Source organism: Hippoglossus stenolepis, chromosome 15 (genome assembly GCF_022539355.2).
Source record: "Hippoglossus stenolepis isolate QCI-W04-F060 chromosome 15, HSTE1.2, whole genome shotgun sequence".
NCBI lineage: Eukaryota > Metazoa > Chordata > Actinopteri > Pleuronectiformes > Pleuronectidae > Hippoglossus > Hippoglossus stenolepis.
Genome location: NC_061497.1, coordinates 21,684,263 through 21,701,616, shown reverse-complemented (window position 1 = coordinate 21,701,616; position 17,354 = coordinate 21,684,263). Strand labels below are relative to the sequence as shown.

The following is a 17,354-nucleotide window of genomic DNA, read 5'->3' as shown; positions in this document are numbered from 1 at the left end:
CTTGCTCCATGTTTTTTTAAATTTTTTTATGCATGTGAATCAGATTTAACATTTTTTTTAAATGAGCCTTTTATGGGTGTATTTTTTGAAATAGAGATTTGGTTTTGATGCTGATCATCTCCACCCGGGGAGAGCAGCACGTCAGCAGCAGCACTAACTGATGGATGTGGGGAGAAGTCGAGCGCCCAGCGCAGACATGTGGGTGTGTTGTAAAATCACACACCCTCCTCCCAGCAGAGGGCGGGACGTGTTTTGTGGCTCTGGTTCACCAGACTGTTAACAAACATGTAATTATAATGAGTAACACCCGTTAACATGTACAGACAATTAGTTTGGAAATGACTGCAACTGTCTGAGTGACACACCGCTGGATGAGAACGAGCAATAGCACAAGTGCTCTTGAGCAAGGGAACTGAACCTGCGACTGATTCAGGCCAGAAATAACGATTTCAAGCAAAGAAAATCATCTTTGATTTTAGTAGCATCACGATCTACAGACTATATATAATTTTTAAGACTTTATTTACAAGAAATAGTTAAAGTCCTGTTAACAAGTCGTATTTCAATAACATAAATTCTTACTTTCTTGCGTCTTTGCTGCTGATTTTATTATATTTTCAATGTATTTTCAAGCAGCTTCACAATAATAAAGAAATGTGTTTGCAACAGCACGAGAATATTATATTACACTGTTGTTTCATTGTTGTTGCATCAAAGTGTCAGCTGCTGTTCATGTGATGTTAAATAAATCATATTTAGTAACCTTTTAATAATTATATTTATTATCATTATTAATGTATAAGCAGCATTTTACTGTTGTACCAAGTTATTTCCTCTACATCCCACTGAAGAAAGATTGTTTTCCATGATTGAAAGCTGCGGTAATAAGAAAACTTTGACTGTTCCTAAAAGACAAAAGAGTAAAACTTCTGTGGATGAAAATCGGACCCATCTCCATGACAACAGGGAAGATTTCATCCAGTGATGAAGACGGTGGGAACTTGTCTCAGGAAAAGACAGTTAGTGGGTGGTCTGAGCCGACGAGTGCAGGAGGAGGCACATGTTCCTACAATTGTACTTGAGTACAGTACTCGAGTAAGTGTACTTAGTTACTTTCCACCGCATACTGAAGATATTAAATGTTGTAAATGATAAAAGAAGTGAAGAAGAATCAGTCTCACCTGTTCTCCGTCTGCAGCGTCTCGTTCTTCAGCAGGTTTGGTTTCACATTCACCATCATTTCATATGTTGTTATGATTTATCAGTGGTGTCACCCACACCCACACCCACACACACACACACACACAATGCTTCTTTCCTGAGGGATTATTCCCTTTTGTTGTTTGCATCTTTCACCGGGATTCCCAGACTTTTAGTTTCAGTTTCTCTGCAGCTCAGCTTCATCACTGAGCTTGTGTTGACTCAAGGGTTTATTTTAATATTTGTCATATTTCCATTTCCTGGAGGGAAACAGATCAGTTGTACATTCACATATTAATTAGAAATTCAATAGAAATTCACTGAGGTCATCACATGAATGATGTCTACAGATCAACTCTGCCTCCTGCTGGTCACAAACAGACAGTACAGCACACAATTCACAATCATCAGAGCTAAGTACAAAATATATAATGGCTCCAGCTTCTTAGCATTATTTTATCAATTTGAAGTTATTCTTAATGATGATGTAAATCTCAAATATTTCTTCTTGAACCACTGAGGAATCATTCAAGTAAATATATCAAAATCAAACCAGCGTCTTTAATCTCTAAGTGACCGCTCACAAAAACAGAAATGTGTAGTTTGGGCCCCGTGTCATGTTTGTCATGAGTTCCTCTTTGAGATTTTACAGTTTCATTTTAATAACTGTGGGGTCAAATCTTAAAGGTCAAAACATTTACTTTAATCCTTTTTATTGGAGACGATTTGTGAATTTCATGTTCTCTGGATAAAAAAAGATTATATGACTGAGAAAATGTCTTCAAATGTTAACTTCTTCCCTCCTTTAAGTGATAATAACTAGCAAAGGAAACAAATCACAGCTGAAATAAAGTTGTTATGATGGTGAGAATAGTAGAAATCAGCACAAACACAGAGATAATTGGCCAGGAATAGGTTTTATATAAAATTTGAACAGTGGATACAGAGGCGATATGTGTATAAAAAAATACATACAATAAAAGTAAAATAAATGAATCTTATCTTTTCTATTTTGAGCAGATGTTCAAGTTAGCTGATGAAATGTAAAAGGCACTAAATGTACAACATTCCAGTTTTAAGGACGTTAAACAGAGGCCAAGGTCACTCGGAGATGAACGAAAAACAAAAACAAAAATCACAGGGCATTTGTTGTCTTTGATACGCAAGACATAGTGCAGGTTTTACAACAAAACATACCAAACAACTCTCAAATAACACACAACTATTTACCATCGAAAGACACTAAGTACGCACTTTAAGACTCGTCGGGAGCGGAGTGAACGTGGCAGCGTGTGTATTCACTCGAAATCCCCCGAAACGTTGCGTGAGCTCGGTCAGATTGGAAATTGTTCATAATTTATAGTTTACATCACAATTTCTAACGACAGCACTAGAACACGGCAACAAGTCACGGAACAGGAGCAAAGTGACCAGCAGTGAAGGTTCGTCGGTATCATACAGGTTTGTTTTCTGTCTTGTTTTTTTGGTGAATACGTTGAAATACATGCTAGCTAATAAAGTAACAAACAGAAACTAACACGAGACGTTAGAGAAGGGACACGTCTGGAAGGCTACACAGCGCCTGCAGCGCCGAGCGGCAGAGAACCAGGCAAAACAAAATGAATCGAGATTTTCTTCAGTCAGAAAGTTTACGTATGGAAATATGTAGTGTTTAAATATGGAGTGTTTAACATATGGAGTGTTTAAATATGTAGTGTTTAAATATGGAGTGTTTAACATATGGAGTGTTTAAATATGAGTATTTAACTGCGACGCAGAGAACTTAGTGAACAAAAATAACAACTGACTACATTTTAAGACACAAGTGTAAAATGTAAAGTGTAAAATGGAAAATATTTATTTACAAAAAAATATTTCCACATTTGAAAAGCACAATGTGGCTCTGACTCGATGTTTGGTACTGACATTCATATTCGTACGCATCATTCTTGACCTTTAGCGCCACCTACAGTAAAAAGAAACGTTTTAACTTCTCACTAACTCCTCTCGACTTAACTGTGACCAAATATTAAGGCATCTGAAGTGTTTACAAACCCTTTGATACATAACGTGGGTTAAAAGTGACCCGACTCCCTTTTTATTTCCTATATCTTTGCAGTAAATTAATTATTTTATATAATATTATTTTCAGGTATTACTTACTACTTGTTTTTGATCATCACAAATCATTGTTTTTATTTTTAACATACACTCAGCTATGCATGAAATAACAGGAAATGAATATGGTTCATTTCTCACCCATGTTGTGCGTTAGGAGTTTGCACAGCTTGTGTATCAAAGGGTTAATTCGCAGTATTTGTCAGAAATTATAACTTACATGATTCTATTAATAAACACGATTAAAGCTTTGAGTTAACCTTTATAAATGATAAATAGGGGGACATAGCATGCTTGCTAATTTCTGGTCTAACTTAATTCATTAGCCCCAAAACAAATCACAGCACTTCCGTGAGTCTCAGCTATTATTGCTAACGTATCATGCTAACACGCTAAATGCTAGCATGATCCGTAAAGAAACTAAATTTTACAACTGATGCGAGTTACAGAGAATCTCTGCAGCAGCCGAAAAATCCTGATTACGCAAAACCTCCGAACTTCTCTCCCTGCAGCGTACTTCAGGGTGGGGCCACTACACCGTGACATCACTAGTGGGTGTGGTTACAGGTGTGATATTTGTAACCACACCCAAACACACGCTCAAGTTTCACAAGTTCTCACGATATCAAGTTAAGCGATATTCCGACTTAAGCCTTAGCCTCAGTCCTAACCCCGTAGTCCGATAAACCTGTTTAGCCAATATTAGCTTCTTTTGTTGCGTTACAGTTCCGAATGAATCGTTAATGTTGTTCCTGGATTTTGTTTTAACGTCACAGACAGCGGTACATTTGAGGTGGGTTTTTTCCCCCCCGCTGAGCTGCTTTTGATCACGGTTTAAAATGATGCGACTTAAACGTGGCATCAACGCTAGCATGTTAGCATCATCGCTGAAGAACATCAGGCCCCCGTTATTGCAGCACGATAGCGTTAGCACATGGTGAAAGAAAATCTACAAAATATCAAGTTTCTCTCTTCCTTTTTATCTACATATCAACTCGTGCACACAATATCTTATTATTTGTGCAGTAAATTGTTGGTTTTTTTGCATTGTGTTTATTGATTTTTATTGATGGTGGACAGATAAAGACATTTCTGTCATTGCTGAAGGAGAATAAAGCTCCGTTCTATCCACTGATTGTGTTTGAGCTTCACAGCAAACATGGCTACAGTCTTAGGTCACTGTCACGATAGATATGTTCTATCATGCATCTTCTTTTATTACTCAAGCAATAGATCTTTTGGATTTAATGCGACACGTTAGTTTGGTGTGTTTTTCTCTACAAACAGTCGACTGAAGAAGGTTTTGATTCAAGTCATTTTGAGCCGACAGGTTCAACGCTCCCTGCAGGCGCTGTATACGTTGGAGCGTCCGCTGACACATAATTAAGACTTAGAAGAAAAAAGGGAAAAATACATCAAGCATGCCACCAACTCTCTAGACCTCTACAGCAAACAACTTTCCTTCCCTGGAAAGACATCCACAGCCATACCACACTGGAATGAGTTACAGTAAACGGCACTATATCTTACACGAGCAGGAAATATATACAAGTACTGGTCAGCAAGGACGTGTTACTGCATTCGGAAATCACAAGCTGAAGCTGAAGGCATTTGGACTGGTCGCGACACAAAAACATATTTTTCATATGCAACCGAAACCGTTAAAACGAAAAGAGAAATAACAACATGGAAATTTTGGCTTTTAAACGCGTCAAGACAAAAAAAAAGAAAATCTAATTTGGAATGCATTTTAAAGCTTAAAAGCATCTGAGGTGAACTTACCTAATATAACTGTCAGATATTTGGCCCATTAGTTTAAAATAATAATAAAAAAAAAGAGCTTAACATGACATGTAGATGAGGAAAGAAATACGCATATTCCCATAATAATGATTGTTCTGTTAGTAAGTTGCATGCAAACAGTGTATTTAGCATTTATTGAGTCCAACAAATAAGAGCTCCCATGTTTTCATAGGAGGAGACGTTTCACCTCAGTTGAACATTTATTTTCATCGTGCATCTTTTGGAAATCGCTCAAGATTAAAAGATGATCTTTTATTCAAAAATTACACCTATAACCATGCAGATAATTCAGAAACTTGCCCATGTTTTTTTCCAAATTAAGACAAACAGAAAGTTGTTTAAAGCAGAAACGTGTTCAACTGAAGTGAAAATCAAAAAGGAGGCAGTGTTTTTTGTTTTTTTAATTAAAAAAAAAGGTACCTTAACAACATGCCGGAAGTTTACAGGAGAACCGAAGCATTCACAGCAACACGACGCCGGGCGGCTTCTTCTGCTGCTGCGTCACAACTACACTTGAAGAGTACCAAACTTAGCTGGTAGATGTTATTAGAGCTGCATGCAAGGTTACTGAAGGCAATGGAAATCGAACTGAGATGAAGTGAGCTGTGGTTTCAGTTCACTGTTGCACCAGCTTGAAGACGAGAAGAGACATTTTCTTTCTCACTAATGTGACGGTCACTGAAGAGTTTGTTTCATATGATGTCGGCTGATTCAAATAACTTAACGAGTCTTTCAAAAGACATTTGCTGATATGAAAGGTTCTTATCTTACAGAATAAACATAATCGTTGCCAGTATTTACGTTTTTATATCAAAAATGTTTTTACTTCCTAATTTACAAAATCAATATCGGCCTGGCTGTAAATAAAACTGAATTTAGTCCCAAACTGACTTTTTGTTTTAAATAAAAATGGACTATATTCCTCAATAGATTTGTTTTCTCACATCGAATGAGACCCGTCTTTACTGTTGATGATGTTTTTGCAGTTTATGACCACAGCCGCGTGTCGTACCGGCCTCAGCCAACTGGTGAATGATGAAGTGGTGTTGGTCGGATGGGCGCTGCGTCCTGAAGCTACTTCACATGTGACAGGATTCATTGTTTGTAGTGGTTTTCTCTCCCATTTCATTTAAATGCAGCCCTGAAATAAAATGTCAGTTTCTGCCAAAATAATTTAACAACCATTGATTTAGTAAAGAAATACTAACAGTCCGGGAAACGATTCTTTTTTTACTTAAATTTGAACAAGCAAACACTTGATCCCCTTTGGAACTGTGTGATTTCCCCCGAAGAAACAACATTTGTCTTAAACTTGAACAATGTCAGAGTCAGAGGAAGGTTTTTGGGCCGTAGACAATAAATAAAACGTCCTGCAGCTGAAGGTGTTTTGCATGGAAGTAAATTTCCAGCAGCCCAGAGTGTGACTGATGGACAGTTATGCAAAAACACCTACAAGAAGCTATTTCTGTAAAACAGGCCGTGTGAGCTTCTGAAGCCGAGGGGGGAGTTTTACATCGGTTGATATTCTAGTTCACTAAATGATACGTTATAAAAAAGGATAAATTATGCACAAATATATTTTTAAAAAAACGTTGATATTCTCTTTTTGGATGTGCTCGTTCGGTCACGTGACTGTAGCCGTGACGCGTAAAGGCTCAAACTCGTGTTCGGCTGGTGCAACAGTTTGCAGAACCTTCTGACTTTAACAACATATCTAGACACACGTGTGGAATCATATTTGGATTTTCACTTTGATCCCTGTGTTTGGAGAGCGACCTCCAGGCTGATGTGATGGAGTGATGTAGTGTTGTGGTGTCCACGAGGACGCTTCTTTGCCGTTCATGTCTTTACGATAAAGCACATGGAGACATTATGTTATCACGTAGCGGCGTCATGCGTTCGGAGGATGAGAGATACAAATAAAAGAAACTGCACCGGTTATGTCCCTGTTGAAATAATCCCACCCTTCCCAAGAGCAGCTGATAGAGAGGTCTGATACTTTACTGTGATTTTCATCTGTTTTTTTCATTTTTTTCATATTCTGGTCCCCTGTTCCTCTTCAGTTTTTACGAATGTCAGCATAGACGACTGGCTCCATCTTATGGAACGAGTTTTTGCTGTTCGAGTGATCCAGCTGGGCGTATATCACCGGGCCCTGGAACACAGCGAGAGCAGAGAGGAGGAGAAAGAAAGTCAGCGACAGTCACAAGTAAATGGAGATGAATCAGAACAAGGTGCAACAGACTGAGGAACCTTTAAACTGCATATGGAAAAGACATTTAGCTTTTACTCTGGTAAATTATATATATCTGAAGCCCATAATTAAGAATGTGCTCGTTATAACAGTAGAACTTTTATGAAAGCTTTATTTTTTTTAATGGAGACACAGTTTGACTCTAAAATGCAGCAACAAAAAAACCCTTCTCATGTTCACAGGTGATTGTTTGAAGTGAAGTTAAACCGTACGTTAAGTTTATCAATTGATTAGTTGATCTTCAGAACATTAATACTTGACTATTTTGATGATTGGTTGTACCTCTTCTTTGTAAAGCTGCCATTACTCCACATGTACATATTTTTCACTGAATCCAGAGAAGAAGAAGAATCTGTATTGAGGAGAGCTGATGCTGTTTTAAGGCAAAGTTTGGAATATTGATATAATCTATGTTTTACTGTTTACAGCATTCTGTAAGAACTGTATTAATAAATACTTCATATGTTTTACAATTTTTTTATTTAAAATGTTTGTTTTTCTGTTTTGTTTCCCTCCTGGTTCATTTATATCATTGTACTGTTTTTGACTCATTTTATTTTTACCATTTCATGCAGCTTCTTCTGTTCCGATGAAGCACCTTGTAATACTTCTTTAGAAATGTGCAAGATATGAACTTAATGACATAATTAAAGGTGTTTATGATTTATCTAAACCAAATACTGTCCTCGTATCAGTGGATATCATAGAAGGAGTAAGTTTCAGGTGTGTTCAACATCAGAGCTTCATAACTACAACAGATCCCCAGTAAGAAGGAGGCAGCCGGTGGATTTCTCGGTCCCCTGCTCCTACCTGTAGTGGACCCAGGGGAATGGTACTCTTGGAGCCCTCCAGGCCCGACTCCACCTTCTTTCGTGGCTGCGGAGCCTGAGAGCTCATGCTTTCCAAGGACGTACATCTAGTTTAGGTTTACGATTTGCCGTCATTGGTGCACAGTCAACACGAGTAATGGGACACAAGACAGAAATAAAAAAAAAAGTAAAAAACAATGAGAGATGAGCACATGAGATACAGGATGCAAACAGAGAGTGCATGGCAGCTCCCAGGACTTTGACAGAGATAATGAAAGCAGCGACCGACACTAGAGGAGCACAGATGAGTTCAGGTGACTGATGCTGATGCACATCTCAAATTATAAAAATGTAGCTGGTGTAAATTCTCAAATGGAGGCAAAGGGAAGCAGGTTTAGATCTGCAGGAGAAAGTGAGTAAACTCTTTGGATTTGTCTGTATTTATTTATCTATATTTAATTAAAAATATGAGGAAACACAAACTAAATATCTAATTAGTGAATCCTTTTTGTCCACACTGACAATCGACGACATGACAGCTCCCAAAAGTCAACTTAAAAGTCTGAAAACATCACACTGATGTTTGTTTAAGGGTTAATTTTTCTATGTAATGTGCTGAATACTTTACTCAAACATTCACAGTCAATGAAATTACACCTCACAGAAGGTATATGATTGAGAAAACTTAAGATTGAGAATCATTGCTATGCAGGGGGTAAAAAGTGATCTCAAAAAGTTTAGACATTCATTAGTCCACAGTTGTAACTGTATTAAGAAAAGTGCGAGACAAATAAAGCTTATTAAGCCATGATGTGAGAGCAGTGCTACGGTTCATGCATCAGACCGTCCACTCAAATGATCCAGCCCATAAATTTATCAGATGTATTAGAACCAGCTCATCAGTGCACCTCTAGCAGAGACACATTACAATTCTATGTACAGCAGCAGAAAGGGTCCAACACAACCTCAGCTGCATGAGCCCAAAAAGGACCTGAGGCAATTTGCGTTCTGTCATTTCAAGGTTGAGTGAAAACTCCTCAGGAAAAAAAACCTCGACACACGTTTCTGTTGACAGAACCGGTTTCATCCGGACAAAGAAAACACCGGTGAGGGTTAGTTTGACACAGCGGTGAAATATGGTGAGCGGTGATTAGACGACATGCTGGTGAGACAGGTTAGTCGAGTTAACACACTGCAATGGAGGAAAGTGACTGGCACCAGAGCAAACAGCGACCCCTAGTGGCGGCTGCGTCTTCAGCCCGCAGGCTCAAACCATCCAACGGCCAATCAGGAGCCGGCTTCCGCCTTCGATAGCATTTATCGTGTTTATGGGTCAATGTGTGATCACCGAGGACGAACAGGGAGGCGTGGTCAAACTATTCTAAGCATACACAGCGAAAACAAAAGCACGTTTTTTTTTTGTCTTTAACAAAGAATGTTAAGAATTAGTAAAAAACGTCAGCTCATCCAAACGGCCCAGAATGCACAGCGTTTAGTCTAAACACGGGAGAGTGAACCCTGCACCCATGCACAAAGAGTTAGAGTGTTACGGTTTAATGATTAAATCTCTGAGGGCAGAACGTTAAAAAGTAAAAGATACAAGAAACCTGTGCAGTCATCAGATGAATGTGTGGAAACTACCTTACTTTTCAAACACAGCGAGTTTCTCGTTGTGTTAACTCGCTCCAGAGGCGGATATTGTCAGCGATGAAATAAACTGGTAAGACGACACTCACCCGTAATCGTGGCGGTTGTGAAGCACCCTCATGGCGATGCAGGCACCCACAGCGATGAGGACGAGCAGAACTAAAACTCCACCCACGATTGCAATTATCATGTGGGTGTTGTTCTGAGTGAAAGACTCTGGACACACAAAGAAAACAGAGAGGGGATCTCAGATTTATACAAATACTGTATAAATAAGCAATAACGTCAACAAAAAAAACTTAAGTTTAAAGGTCAAGTATGATGCATCCTCCTCCTCCTCCTCCTCCCTCCTCCTCCTCCTCCTCCTCCTCCTAATTATAACCCTCAGCTGGGAGTGTCACGGATACCTGGGCGACCGCCAGTAAACAAAAGGTCTGTGCATTTTGCAAAAATACCGAGAGCGTTCTTTGTGAGAGGAGAAAAGAAAAGTCGTAGTCAAACATCTTTCCATGAGAAGACATAATGTGTTTTCATGTTGGTGCTGTGCGGCTTTTCAGATGATCACAAATGGTTAACGAAAAAACAAAGTCCCACCTGCAGGGGGGGAAGCTGCAACTGGGGAGATAACAAGCCATCACACGCAGTCGTGGGCTTCGTGTAAATGAAAACACACGACAGGAATGTTCCTGTGCGACGGCTCGGGGTTGGCACACCTTTTATATGTTTGTATAAAGCAGATCTCACAGTGCGAGGACACTGCCGGCGGAGCGAGGGGCCGACATGTTCAACTTGTCATCGACAGAACAAGCGAGGATTAACTGTTAATAACCAGAAACCCTGAGACGCACGTGGCAACTATGAAGTTAACAACATTTAGCAGCTGTTCTGCAGGTTTCAACAAGGTCGACTTAAAACTTAAACGATCTCAATGAATTAAATTTGACACCTACATCATGTACGACAGGTATGAAGGATTGTTCTGGCTCGTGCCGATATCTGAGAAAGAACACGCATGCTGCCCAAATACTTCTGTTAAAGATAAAGCACCGGGGAGGCAGCGCAATTATTATAATAGCGTGATTAAGACATACCTAAACCTATTTAAAACCTGGAAGGCAGAATTTTAACAAAACACATTTTTTAGACTATTAAAGGCAGAAACCCTGATTTAGGCTCAACTAAAGATGAAGACAATATTATTTAGGTTTTACATGTAAATGCTTTTTAATGCTCTTTAAATTCATTTTGGGGGGGGATTGAATTCAATGTTTTTAAGACAGTTCAAAACCCCAATCGGCTGCTTTTTCTCTACATCACTTTCTTTCACATTTAACATTTAGACAAGCCGTGGTTTAATCCAGGTTTTCATTAATCTGAAGTGGTGCCACTCACCCACTGGGTCTCAAATGGAGCCTATTTCAGTCAATGACATTTGATTACTATTAATAAATTGGGGGTAAAAGCCAAATTGACAGGAAAACAGTCGCCTCTTTGCCTCTGAACAGATTCAGCACAACGAGGCTTCAGATGTCTCTACAAAGCGTTTTCTCCAACGGGCCAATCAGCACGTGTGTTTGCTGTGTGTGCGCAGGGAGTCAGTGGGTGGATGCGTCTTGTCAAGGCCACAATCCTCTTTACACAGCACCGAGAAGCAGGTGCATTCAAAACGCATCTCGGTATCTGTCGGGGCTTTTAAACACAAACCCTCCAATTGGCTTTCATCATAGAAAATGTATTTATTTAACAATAAAAGAAACATTTCAGTGAATCGATGAAAACAAGAAAAACAAAATCGGATTCATTTACCTTTCAGAACGACCCTGAGCTCCGTTCGAGCCGGTGTTCCCATTATGTCTGGCGGGTTCTTCACGTCACAGAAGAAGGTGCCGTTGTCACTGAACAGAGCCGGACTCAGCTGTATAGAAACGTCCCTTTTGTTCATGTCCCCGATAAACTGCAGTCGGTCTTTGAACTCGGGCGCTCCCGGGAACCCTTTCCCGTGCGAAAAGTAGAAAATCTGCAAAAGAAGGAGGATCCTCGGGGTTAAACTGCGTCAACCAGGAAACACATGCAGAGGCTTTAAATGCAGACATGCACTGAACTGTGGATATTTTTCTGCCAGTCAACTTCTCATGATACCAGTCCTCTAAAAAAAAAAAAAAAAAATGTCTGATTGTTTTCATCAACATCCATAAACTAATCTCTAGGAAATCAGCGATAAATGTCGACAAAAGCAAAATCTCGCAATGTTTAAAGAAATCAAGTTTTGTGGGAATCCTCTCAGTAGTAGTTGTGTAACTTTGCTGACACACACACACACACACACACACACACACACACACACACACACACACACACACACACACACACACACACACACACACACACACACACACACACACACACACACACACACACACACACACACACACACACACACAGTAACCTCCTTGCAGATGTAATCAACATGTCGCACATTCTGACTCGTTAGCTATACAACTAATCACATTAGCAGTGGCTCAATTTCATTTGAACTGTGACACACACAACACAACACCAGGATCCTGAGTCTAAAGCAGCGACTGTGTTAGATCTTCAATATTCATCATTTACACTTTGTGCTTTTCCTGCTGTGACATGTCAAAACTATGCTGCATGAAACAATGGTGAAGGTAAACAATATGAGTAACGCTGATATCATCTAACTGGTTATAAAGAATCAGAGCACGGGGGAACATCTGTGCACAGGTGTTTCTCCTCATTCCTAAATCTCAAGATGCACACACACACACACACACACACACACACACACACACACACACACACACACACACACACCATCAACGTTCAAAATGGAGTCAAGGAAATCCAGATAGAAAGATATAAGTGTGCCGTATCTTCCCACAATTTTAATTTGCCACTGATTAAAATCTGATTAACAGCCAATTTTGGAAAAAATAAAGTCAATGAGAGAATTTCTCTCTTCTTCTTCTACCTGGTTTGGCGCAGCGCTGCTCTACACAGCGTTTACACACACTCACACCTACTGACGCCCAGTGAGTGAGCTGAGGACACGGCGGCTAAAAATAAAAAAACATTCGATTGAAGTGTCCTCAACACCAACGGGGCTCAGGTCCATGTGAACACGGAGACAGGAGCCAGAGATTTTGAAAGCCTTGTTGGTTGAAGTTGGCTGCGGAGGAAGTGACTTCTGTAGAAACCATCTGTCTCTCACAGCCTGAAGATTACTTATCACTTTCACCTCACAGGTAGATTGCTCAGAGCGAAACTCCGCCATGTATGTTCCCATAATCTTACACAGATACCACGAGTCAATATTTTCTGCTCCAGCCGGTTTTCGTTGAGCTTGACTGACACTGTGTCCACAATACGCCATTTTTTATATAGATTTTAAAAAGGACAATTTGCTGTAGACAACTGACACCACTGCAGCAAACCACAGAAATGAAGACAGGGGAGTCATATACCTAAAAGTGTCAGTGGTCAGTTGTTGTCCACAGCAGTGAACCATGTGACCGACCCTTAAACAGGAAGGTGAAGGATATAAAATGCAGATTTTTAAATGCCACTTTTGGTGTGAAAGTTATTTGCAACAACACTGGCATGATTTCCTGGGTATGTTCTTTTCCCAGTGAGACACGAGAGCAGCATAAAACAGTTAAAGCTCTTTTTCTGCGTCAGCTGTTCGGTTGGCAAACAACAACATCGAGTATCGCAGCCAACATCTGGACAGAAGTGAGACAGCTGTTGAAATAACAAGCTGGCGTTTTTTAACATTTTACAAACCGTGGAGGCCACATGGAAAAGTTTTTTGGGGTGTGAAAATCTGGATGGACGACTGAAACTAAACGTTACCGGCTAATTGTGGACGCGCTCCATGTGTCGATTGTGTGTGTGTGTGAGCTCTGACGTGACTATTCTGCTAATTAAAAACCCTACATCTATGTCATTATATTTGCAGGAGATCACAGAGACAGGTGGGCCCCCCCGACCAGGTGCTGTGAACGATCCGCTCTTTTCCCCGAACCAGAAACTTCCAGAACCTTACAACTGAATATTTACATGTGTCTCCAAGTGTAACAGTGAAAGAAATCTTTAAATGTTTGACCCTTTAAATTTGGAGGACCTCTAGCTGTTAATATTGTGAATGTAGAGGCACTGAATCAGCTCAGATTAGTGTAGACCAATAAAAGCACAATGCGTTATTATTCATTTTCACTGAATTGGCACTTGCCAGTTGATCTTAATTGTCTGAACCAGCTTGATAATTCATTTTGCCAGAAACAAATCAATGTGCCTGCTGTGAGTGGGCGACACGGATAATAACATTGTGTGGAAACTCCGCAGCTTTCCACTTGAAAGCCTGTGTTTACTCAGAGCGTTGTGTTCTCAGTCTGCTGCAAGAATGAGAAAGGAAAACTAAAAACACACATGACTACGCTCAAGCTGAAGAGAAACCAAACATGACAAATTCAGCAAAATACAGAGCGACAGCAGAAGCAGGATCATGCGCACAAACACACACATAAAAACAAGCAGATTGTTGAAATCTTGAATCTTTGAATCGATGTCATCACAAGGAGAATAAAGCCTGAGGAACAGCGGAGGCTTTTCTCCGTGTGTCAGTGCAGATACAACAATCACAGGAAAACATCCTGGAGCTGTGGGAACTCTTGTCAGAGCGGATACGGCCGGCGAGGACTTACCACGTACGGTGCTTTGGAGAACTTATTATCGGGCTGACTTGACTGAAAATTCCAGGTCACCGAGGTGCCGCTACTGACCACTTGACTGGACTTGAAGGTGCAGCGAAGAACCCCCGTGGTGCCGTTCTGCATCATCACCTCAGCGTCGGCGTATATGTCGATTGCAGACGTGGGTTTCGTGACTGGAATTAAAAAACAATTTCCAAGGTTTAAGTGACAAGTTTGAATGCGGCAAAGGGAAAAACAGAATAACAGAATTCACTTCTGCATTAACCCAGAATGAGCTGTGTTGGCGGGGGTGCGCCGTTAAGAGGCTGCTCTTAAACCATGTAACACGATACAGTAAATCCAGTTTGAGAGACAGGTAAACGTTTAAATCTCACCAAACACCAAAACACTGCACAACAGTTTGCAATAGAGCTGAAATGAAACCAGAACTTAAGTGAAACCAGAGCTTGTGAGTTTTGTTGCGGATGAAAAACAAACTCTAACCAACTCTGAGCCTCTTTCAACTGTACGACAAGCAGCTCGTTTCATGCGTTTGGATAAGGACAGTAGATTTTTTTGTTCAAAAAGGATGTAATATTGTTTTATATTGTAGTATTTCTGTTTATTTTTATCAATAAAAATCCAATAGATATCGCAACCAGACAGAAAAGGTGTGTCCATGAATGAGTCGGGGGTCATGATCATCTCAGACATGTCTGCTCGGTGCTTTCTAAGTAATTATTTAATCTAGTTAAAATCTGAAAGGTTTCGATTTGTAACATCCAATCCGATAAGAGGAAGCTGCTGTTAGATTATGGACAGAAACCATCTGGAGAACGATTAAATAAATGATGAACGAGAGGTTGTGATAAATTACAGAAGCTGGTGAAACAGAGGTCAATACTGATGTTTAGTGACTTTGGTTCTTTACACTAACAAGACGGATTTTTAAAAACTTTTTGGTTGAGTACAGGATCAACTAACGTTTTAAATAACGTTATTTTTACACTGAGAAGTTACATTTTCCGTAAATGTGGGTCCCAAAAATAAAAAAGAGGACATTTGATGCTTCCTTGTGCTTCATTTGTGATGAACTTGCAGTTATATTAAAAACCAAGTAGCAGTTATACACGGTGTGAGCGTTCTAACCTCACACTGTACATCTGTCACTCAAATCACTGATATAATCACAGCAGATGACCCTTGATCGCAGGCTGAAGGACATGGATACATTTGGGACGTTCGGCGGTTCCTCTCTCGCATCCCTTAAAAAACAAACCTTGACCTCGTGATCTGTTCTCATGTCAAACCGTCATCTAACGGAGATTTAAACTCCAGCATAGAGCGATGAATGTGACAGAAGCCAGACCGTGAAATCAATGTGACAGCATGGAACTGAAGGAAGCGCCTGTCAGATGAGAGTCTGTGATTCAAAACAGAAGAACCACCACTTCCCTAAACTGCAGGACATTACTAAGCATTATTCAAAAAAAATGGCAACAACAAAAAAAAAGTATGTATTATTCAGCAGGAAGGTGTGTTTCATAAAGAAATCTGTGCTGGTGCTGGTTTTTAAAGTCCAGCTCCCTCTCATATGACAAGACCAACCAGTACAGACGTCTTACTGGGATTCAGGGGTGAAAACATGACTGTTGGGCAGACATTAGCACGAACAGTGACGTGAATCTAAATATTTAAGCACAATAACCACACGCATGCTACGTGTACGATCTTTGTCCGGTGGGGGGGGGCGAGGAAGTGAGATGTTATGGTTTTGTCTCTGGACGCTAAGCTAACGAGGGAGCTGATGCGTTGGCACCGTCCTCCTGTGTGTTAATGAAACCTCCCCGCGATAAGGACTCATTGTCCCGCTGGACACGGAGACATGGAGTAACAAAGCTGCTCCGCCGGACTCACAACCAAAAAAAACGAAACCCTCATTGGGAAACCGTGCACTTTAACGTCCGTTCGCTTGTTGTGGAAAAGCAGCTGCGGCGTAGCGGACATTTTTAAACATTTACTACACCGGTGGGAGACCGTCTTCAAATCGGCGTCGGTCCAACACACCTACGGGTTCGTGTCGCGGCTCAAATGTAACGTCAATCAGCGGGTGAGGCTGCACGCTCAACGCGGCGGGTCCCACCGAGGACTCCGGGGGAAGGACGCCAACAAGGGCGGCAGCCACCGAATCTGCACCAAACCCTGTTGTGATTTTAGCCAATTTAAGAACTTCTCCTCGCATTGCACGTAACGTGTTGTGTCGAGGTGTGAGCGGAGAGGGGAGACAAGGCCCCGCGGGGGACGGGCGACGGGGTTTGGTTCTAATCCGAGGGGCCCAACAAAGGGAGATTAATGAGCAGATCCCCCGGCAGATGTTCGGCTGTTGTTAGGTGTCTCCCAACATCGGATGCTAGAGAACAGCGCTAGCTAGCTCCGCTGATACTCCACCTGAACGAACGAGCTCGAGGTTACACATTTCCGAGCCGAGTTCGAACCCGGCGCGGGCTGCGACACTCACCTAGTACAACACACAGCGTAAATCCAGTCAGTAAAACACGCGTGCAGACGGAATGTGTCCATTTTGGCTCCATTATGTTGTTGTAAACAGGAGAAACTGCTCCGCTGCTTTTTTCCTCCCTCCGAGTCCTTTCTTCTTCTTCGGCGGCGTCACGGCTCTGGGGGAAGCTGCAGCTGCTGCCCCCTGCAGGATCACAGGCGCAGTGACGGGCTGCAGACCACAGCCTGAGAATAAAGTGACTGTTAAACATTTAATTCTGCTAAAGTTACACAAAACATATTAATAGTGCT

At 40.9% G+C, this 17,354-nt stretch overlaps 1 protein-coding gene across 1 annotated transcript; it reads right to left on the bottom strand.

Moving 5' to 3' along the window:
• Positions 1–2,098: 2,098 nt before the first annotated feature.
• On the bottom strand, positions 2,099–17,227 carry mpzl1l (myelin protein zero-like 1 like). Its single transcript, XM_035177982.2, has 6 exons — positions 17,065–17,227; positions 14,559–14,740; positions 11,638–11,848; positions 9,921–10,047; positions 8,186–8,291; positions 2,099–7,276 (listed from the first exon to the last, which is right to left on the bottom strand). The coding sequence occupies exons 1-6, from the start codon at positions 17,135–17,137 to the stop codon at positions 7,181–7,183; spliced, it is 795 nt and encodes a 264-aa protein (XP_035033873.1). The 5' UTR covers positions 17,138–17,227; the 3' UTR covers positions 2,099–7,180.
• Between the last annotated feature and the right edge of the window lie 127 nt (positions 17,228–17,354).

What these genes read in the sequence shown, in the direction of transcription:
- mpzl1l (XM_035177982.2), bottom strand. Translation starts at nt 17,137, where the DNA reads ATGGAGCCAAAATGGACACATTCCGTCTGCACGCGTGTTTTACTGACT. An exon ending in TACGCTGTGTGTTGTACTAG is followed by an intron (nt 14,741 to 17,064) that starts GTGAGTGTCGCA and finishes TTTTAATTCCAG; the next exon opens with TCACGAAACCCACGTCTGCA. An exon ending in TTCCCCTGGGTCCACTACAG is followed by an intron (nt 7,277 to 8,185) that starts GTAGGAGCAGGG and finishes GCTGTGTTCCAG; the next exon opens with GGCCCGGTGATATACGCCCA.